The 7,052-nt window shown below is 30.8% G+C and overlaps 1 protein-coding gene across 3 annotated transcripts in view; it reads left to right on the plus strand.

Moving 5' to 3' along the window:
* Positions 1–6,325, plus strand: part of LOC106458141 (protein stoned-B-like) — a 49,738-nt gene extending 43,413 nt beyond the window's left edge. For all 3 annotated transcript variants that reach the window (XM_022384286.1, XM_013917600.2, XM_022384287.1), the window contains exons 6-9: positions 1,548–1,629; positions 1,827–2,042; positions 3,028–3,163; positions 4,284–6,325. In XM_022384286.1, coding sequence (XP_022239994.1) covers positions 1,548–1,629; positions 1,827–2,042; positions 3,028–3,163; positions 4,284–4,642 — 793 coding nt within the window. In that variant the 3' untranslated portion in view covers positions 4,643–6,325. The remainder of the gene's footprint in view (positions 1–1,547; positions 1,630–1,826; positions 2,043–3,027; positions 3,164–4,283) is intronic.
* Positions 6,326–7,052: the final 727 nt, after the last annotated feature.

Consider the following 7,052-nt stretch of genomic DNA (forward strand, 5'->3'; position numbering starts at 1 on the left):
AGGTGTATATTATAATTCAACTGGCTTTCTAACTATTGCATAAGTGCCTTAAAATAATCCCCTTAACTACTTGATATGAATTTGGTGAAAACAATTTTCTATCTGCAGGCAAAATAACTAAAACTCTGTACTGAATAAAACTTTATCTTTGTGTTTATTATAAATGATGTAATAGAAAATATCAGATAAAATTATTAGCAATTTGTGAAGGAGAGGAGGTGACAGGTGGGCGTGGCAAGTGGGTCTGACTTTCTAGTTATGTCTCTACAAACAAAGAAGATAGAAGGTTATAAAAATTTGACTTTGCCTTGATGATATCAGTGAGTAATTTATGTTAAACTCAAGAAATTAGAGAGGGGTGATAAAAATATCACAATTCTCATACAAGGGGAGTTGAGGTTTTATTTAAGTATTTCCTTTTAAAGTTAAGAAATTAAAATGTATATAATATTAATATTTGATTTATTAATTATGTTTTGATGTGAAGTTTATGTCTCTGAGTAAAGTAGAACAGCTTTACTAGGTCAATACTGACCACTTAATTCTGGTAGTGAACTAATTCTGATGAAATTATACCACAGTAGTCTTTATCCCATGGTGTGTTGGGTTTCAAAATTTGAGTCAATATGTGGAAGTTACAGTCATTTTGTCAGAGCCAAGGTGAGGAAAATTTTATCACAGATGGTGCTGTGGTCATTGGTGATGCATCGTACAATCTCTAATAAGAATCCACACTGCTAAGTGTAGACTCTGAACTGCTATCTGTTAATAAGTTGTATGAGTCAAGCTGCTTGATGCTTAGACATATCTTGCTAGTTCATGTGTTTAAAACATCTTCCAGCTAGATCAAGAGCAACATTAACAATCTGAAACAAGCTACGAAGAGACAAAGTTCATTGTTTTGCCTATAAACATATAGCACCATAATAACAATATCCTCAAATGAATAAACATGAATATGTCATATTTGTAGTCTTTTTCCAATCCGTTTACACAGACAATCTTCAAGAGAGCCTCTGGTTTCCTCTCAGTCATGCAGGTAAAGCTGGATTGGATCATCTTGAACCTGCTGTTAGGAAGGGCCTGATGAACACTGTAGTGTCAATAGAAAGTGAAGCCGCAACACCAACATTTTTCTTAACATTGAATCTCTGAGTCAAGTATAGGTGGGTGGGGATCAGCTAAATCCAGAAATTCTACAAATTGAGTACTGAGTAGCAAGTTATGTGGGGATGTGATGTGAAGAGCAGTTTGTCATATTTTTTCAGTAAATTGAGTGATCAATCATACTTTTTTTCCCGGCCCAAACTTGGTCATTTTCACCCTGTGAGCACAACTTTCTTGTGAACAATAATGGTTTTTAACATCGTCCTCTACCTCAACATTCTCTTAGAAAGCATGTGGGAACATTTAGAGTGAGTTTTTACCTAATTAATTTCTGGGGCAAATAATTTGATGATTTTATTACCAGTTACCACTTATTAGAAAGTGATATTTATTTGAATGGTTTTTGATACCTAAGACTTTTATGAATCTTGTCTCTTTAGGCTTCACCCACCAGATGCTTGTCTTTTTGAGCTAATGCGGTTTAGAATCCGACCACCCAAAAACAGAGAACTCCCCTTACAAGTAAGGTTCTACTTAATATATAGATGTATTTTTATAATTTCTTCTCTATAAATAGTTGATCTTAAAGAAAATTTAAGACATTTCTGGACCTCGGTTATTTACACACACAAAAAATGAACGTTTTTATTACATATAGAGTGAGTTATTTAATGGAAAAAAACAACTGTATAATGTGAAATAACTTTTTCTATGTACAGGTAAAAACTCAAATGACAGTGACAACTTCACGTGTTGAAATTCGATGTGATCTCCTTGTGCCTGGTTTTCATAGCAGGAAACATGGGCAAGTTCCTTGTCAAGATGTCCAGATAAGGTTTCCCATTCCTGAATGTTGGATTTACTTATTCCGGGTAGAGAAACATTCTAGATATGGGTCACTAAAGTCTGCAGCTAGAAAACCTGGAAAAATCAAAGTAAGTACAAGTTTTAAGCTTACACTTATAAACATAAACAATTAACACCTGATGCAGAGATGAACACCACATGGATAAACAAAAGTTCTTTTCATGAAATATGGTGCAAAATATCTGTAAAATTATGAATGATCTGTATTTATTTGTGAGACATTCTGGTAATTGCATATTTAAACATAAAAGAAAACTAGATATCATCCTTGAGGAATGTTTGTCATTGGAAAGTATTAAGAAGAAAAAAAAGTAAATTACTCAGTTGCATATATAAAGTTATACAATGAAAAAAACCCTGAAATTATTAGTAGAAAATTCACCCAACCGTAAAACTTTTATTGTAAAAAAAAAGCTTTAAATTAAGTTTTACAACTAATCATACAGAACAACTAATAAAAGTACTACTATCAAGAGCTAATAAAATTAATTAACTAAATATAGTTAACAGAAACCACATTTAAAACTGGTTGAAGAAAATAAAAGCTAGTAAATTAAATTTCTGCTCTTAAAGAATATCAAATAGAAATTGAAAATATGTAACTTTTGGAATCTAAATGGAATTTCTTGTGTAATGCTGAAAATTTTATGCTAAGATTTACTTTTAGAATTCATTAGTATTTCTAAATAGAAAATAGTTTACCAATGTTTAATATAGGGGACTGTTGTTTTAAATTTGTTATTTGATTGCTTCAGAGCAGCAGTATTTCTCAGCGAAATTCTAATATTAGTGAAATGCTTTAGTTTATATTATTAAAGATTATCTGGCAGTACTTTTATTTATTTTTTGTGGTTATTTTATTTTTAAATATATTTAATAATAAAATACTTTTAGAGTTCTTGTCTTGTCAAAGATGGTATGCTAATGAAAATGTTTTTTTTTTGTATGAAAATTTTGTTTTTGTTTGTTTTCAAAATCTCCATAGCAGTTGCTATCATATTATTACATGGCTTTTGATTAATTACATATTCATTTGTCATTTTTATTCCATAGGGACTAGAAAGGATTATTGGAACAGCTCAGTCATTAGACCCAAGTCTAATTGAGGTTTCAGCTGGTCAGGCTAAATATGAGCATGCACTGAAAGCTGTAGTCTGGAGGATACCAAGGCTTCCAAAGGAAGGGCAGGGTTAGTTGGTTACTGATAAGATTTTAACTTTAAAAGTTTTTGTAATGATGTAAATTAACCTTTTTTGTGTTATTATATTTGTGACTTTTTTTGTATCGTAGGTGTCACTCTTTTTTTCTATCAAAATTTTCAGTTATTGTATGAAATTAAATTTACAAGTCATATATATTAACAAAACAGGTAGTAACCTATCATATGTTTCTTGCATGCACTGAAGAGGCAGGGTGGGGTGGGGGTGGGGGGTCAGACTCCACGTTTGGGGGGGAGAACTTTTTTCAAAAAGGTGGGAAATTATAAGGAAAAATGACAAAATTGGTCTAGCAAAACCTGTCTACACTCCCTTTGCAGCCTGAACCCCTCTTTCTTTTCTAAAAATCCTGTATTTGTGCATGCACCATACTTACTTATATGTAAAAAATAAAATGGATTTACATAAACTGCAGTAATCAGCAATTCATTGGTATGATAGCTCTAAAAGCAGAAAAATAATTTATTATAAATTCATGCCAATTAAAGAAGAAAAACCTTGATATTTATTTAACTGTAATCTGTCTTCAGTGATTAGAATTTAGTGCAGTAGTCATTGAAGCAGGTCACTTCACACAATCCAAAGTTGCAAAAAAGAGAGAAGAGTTCTTAAGAGTGTGCACTGGCTTTATCTGTGGTACTTAGTGATTTCAAGTAGCAGTAGATGGTAGTTGTACACAGTTATTAGAAAAACCTGGGCTAAATGCTGCAGAATGAGAAAGTAAAGTTTACCCGAGACTATCTTATATATAATAATTATATATAATAACAAAAGATGATGTTACAAAATCTTCATTGACAAAAAAATACTGGTAGTTTTGTGAGTTTATGGAAAATTGTAGCTTTACATATATAATCAGAATTTTTACTTTTTGAGATTGCCATTTAGGTTGAAGAAAATACTTTTTTTCAGTAATTTATCAACATAACCATAAATAAATAAAGTGTTTGGTTACATATTCTTAAGATGTGTGTGGGTTTGTATAAATGTAAGAAATTAATGAACATTTAAAATGTACTTATTTATAAAATTTTCAAGTGTTTTAGTTCAGCTTGTGATTTGTATACATGTATATATTTTGTTTTCAACCAGGAGCATATACTACTCAACTTTTTCTGTTGAAGCTTAACCTGACATCATTTGACCAGATTCCAGACACTTTCAGTCAGTATGTTGATGTGGAGTTCATTATGCCAGCCACAACTGTCTCTCACACAACTGTACGATCTGTTTCTGTCACTAACCCTAACCCTCCAGAAAAGTATGTCAGATATTTGTCAAAACATGAATACAAAGTTGAAATCAGTTTTTGCTTTTCTCAGACAGAAAGTGAATATATATCTGCAGCTACCACTACTACTACTACTACTACTGTCCAGCCTACAACTTCTGAAAACATACCAGAGTCTGGGAAGGAAAGTAACAGTAATGGGAAAAATGACACTGACTGAGTAGATAAAGTACTAGTTTTATACTTGTTTCTTGTGCAAGCACAATGTTAATTTGTCATATCAGCTGTTTAGCTACACAAAAGCTGTGATTCATATAGACGTTCACAGACTGGCAGTTATGTTGATTACTCGAAGTATCCTGTATTGTGAGATTCAAATATCTTCTTCTCCTCTTTATTTTATTCTTGAATATGGACAGCAGGTTTAATTTGCACACAGCCTATTGCTATGGAGATCATGAAATATATTGCAGGACTTGAGTAAAGGTCTCGTGAAGCGTGAATAGTAAATGTTCAAACATTGTTTGTTTTTATGTTGAAGACTCACTTTGCTGTGTCCAGAAGTTTACTTGTAGGACACCAGTTGAATTAAACAGCTAAATGTACTGTCAATTACTTTCAAATATGTTGAGTAAGCAGTATGGAAAAACCAGATTATGTAGGTAGTATTCAATGTGCAAGAAAAAGCTCACTTTTCAATTTACTTCCATGTCTAGCTGTCACAGTAATTTCTTGAATTAAATCCATGTGTTTATCAGTTTTCGGCTATGACTAATCAAGGTAGGTCATTAGATTTTAAAGAAAAACTACAGTGTTGATACTTAACCTGTGTTATCTTGATATACTTCTATATAAGTTAAGCTCTTGTGATAGTAACAATATATTAATGTTTTTTTGTTTAATTAAAATAAAAGATTTACCTCATAGCATTAATATTTCTTGAAAAAATCTTCTGACCTGCTGTTATCTGTTGTTGATAATGTTGTTTAGCAAGGTCTTATTTGTACATAAATGTTATTGTAATGTTTAAATAAGTAAAAATGATGTTAATCTATTGGATAAAACGAACTTCTGAGTTGATATGGGTAAAGGTTTTTTCTAAAGCTTGTTTTCATGCTTAAGTTAAAGAGTTTATTTCTCCGCCTTTCAAACGTAGCTGGGTCTCTCAATCACAGTGTAGATCTGAGAAGTAGAAGCAGAAATTCTTTATTGCAAAATAATTGTTTTAACCTCTGTTCTGTTTTTTGTAGATTATATATTGCAGGACAGAGCAGAAATAACCAAAGAGTAAAATTATGCGTGATTATAATTTTAATCAAGTTGATGTGATAAGTTTTTCTTTTTTTTTCTCTTTCAAAAAATTAAAATATATGTTGAGTTCGTTTCTGCGTACCGAGTAAGTCATGTCTGTCTGTTATGTCCAGTGTATAATAGTTATTATTATTATTGATGTTCAGATCATTAGAATTCGTAAAAGTCGATTGTTGTCCATTTTTACTTGTTCATGATTATAGTTTTCCTGTAGTAAGAAACAGATTTTCTTGTGAAGAAACCCCGTAGACGATAGTATTATGCGAGTGTTGTATTCGTTGTTACCACTACCTTGACTTTGGCTGGAGAGAAGAGGAAGTAAGGGAGATTGTAAAAAAAAAAGATTTTGTCTAGATATTCAAGTTGTAAAAACCTTTAGCTCATTAGATATGTTTTTACTGTAATTCAAGGCGTGTACATGTGTTTACTAAACTGTTGGAGATAACCTTTGTGACAGATATATTTTTTGATATTGTTTTTCTCCTATTTTTTCTTTCTCATTGTTATATTCAAACTATATTTAAACGTCAAGTGCATAGGGAAACGCAATGGTTGTGAAAGTTGAATCCTTTTTTTTTTTTCATATTTAAAAGTAGTAACTCATTCCATATACTTTTGTTAAGATGCCTGTGAGTGAAATATGTTATCTGATTATATTTATTTGTAAAGTTCATATTGGGTTTATTACTGACTATTCATTATTTATTTTAATATTTTTTACGTGGGAGAAAGATTATGTACTAATTGATAAAAACCTTTAAGCTATTGTTATGCCATATTTATTACGATTATTGAAAACCTTGTTAATTTTTTACATTGTTATTGACAATTTTATGTTATTTTTTCATCATTTGTATGGATATTTACAAACATACCCATTATTTTATTTCTGCAATAATTACGATTTGTACATTTGCTCTCGGAGGGAAGTATTATAAGGCATGTCGAATTTCTAAAGATGTGTAATGTACAATTCAAATGTGCCGCAAGTAAGGGATATTTAATAATACTCTGTCATCCAGCTCTTAAATATTTATTGTTAATTTCTTTTTGCACTATTATAGTGTAGAAAAAAAGACTTGAAATATACAGTACTTTGTGGACTGTAATTTTGAAACTACAAATCGTATTGTTAATTTGTTGCTTCAGAACTTTTATTTATTTATGTAATTTTTTCAAGGCTGAAAAATAAAACGAAAATTTAGCGCCATCTATGAAAAAATCATGTATGATTCTGATTTGTGCAGTGTTATATTAATTTCATATTCTTAAAATTGAAAATTGTATTGAAACTTCAATGATGTAAATTGTAAGTAACA

This window comes from Limulus polyphemus, unplaced genomic scaffold, assembly GCF_000517525.1.
Source record: "Limulus polyphemus unplaced genomic scaffold, Limulus_polyphemus-2.1.2 Scaffold420, whole genome shotgun sequence".
Taxonomy (NCBI): Eukaryota; Metazoa; Arthropoda; class Merostomata; order Xiphosura; family Limulidae; genus Limulus; species Limulus polyphemus.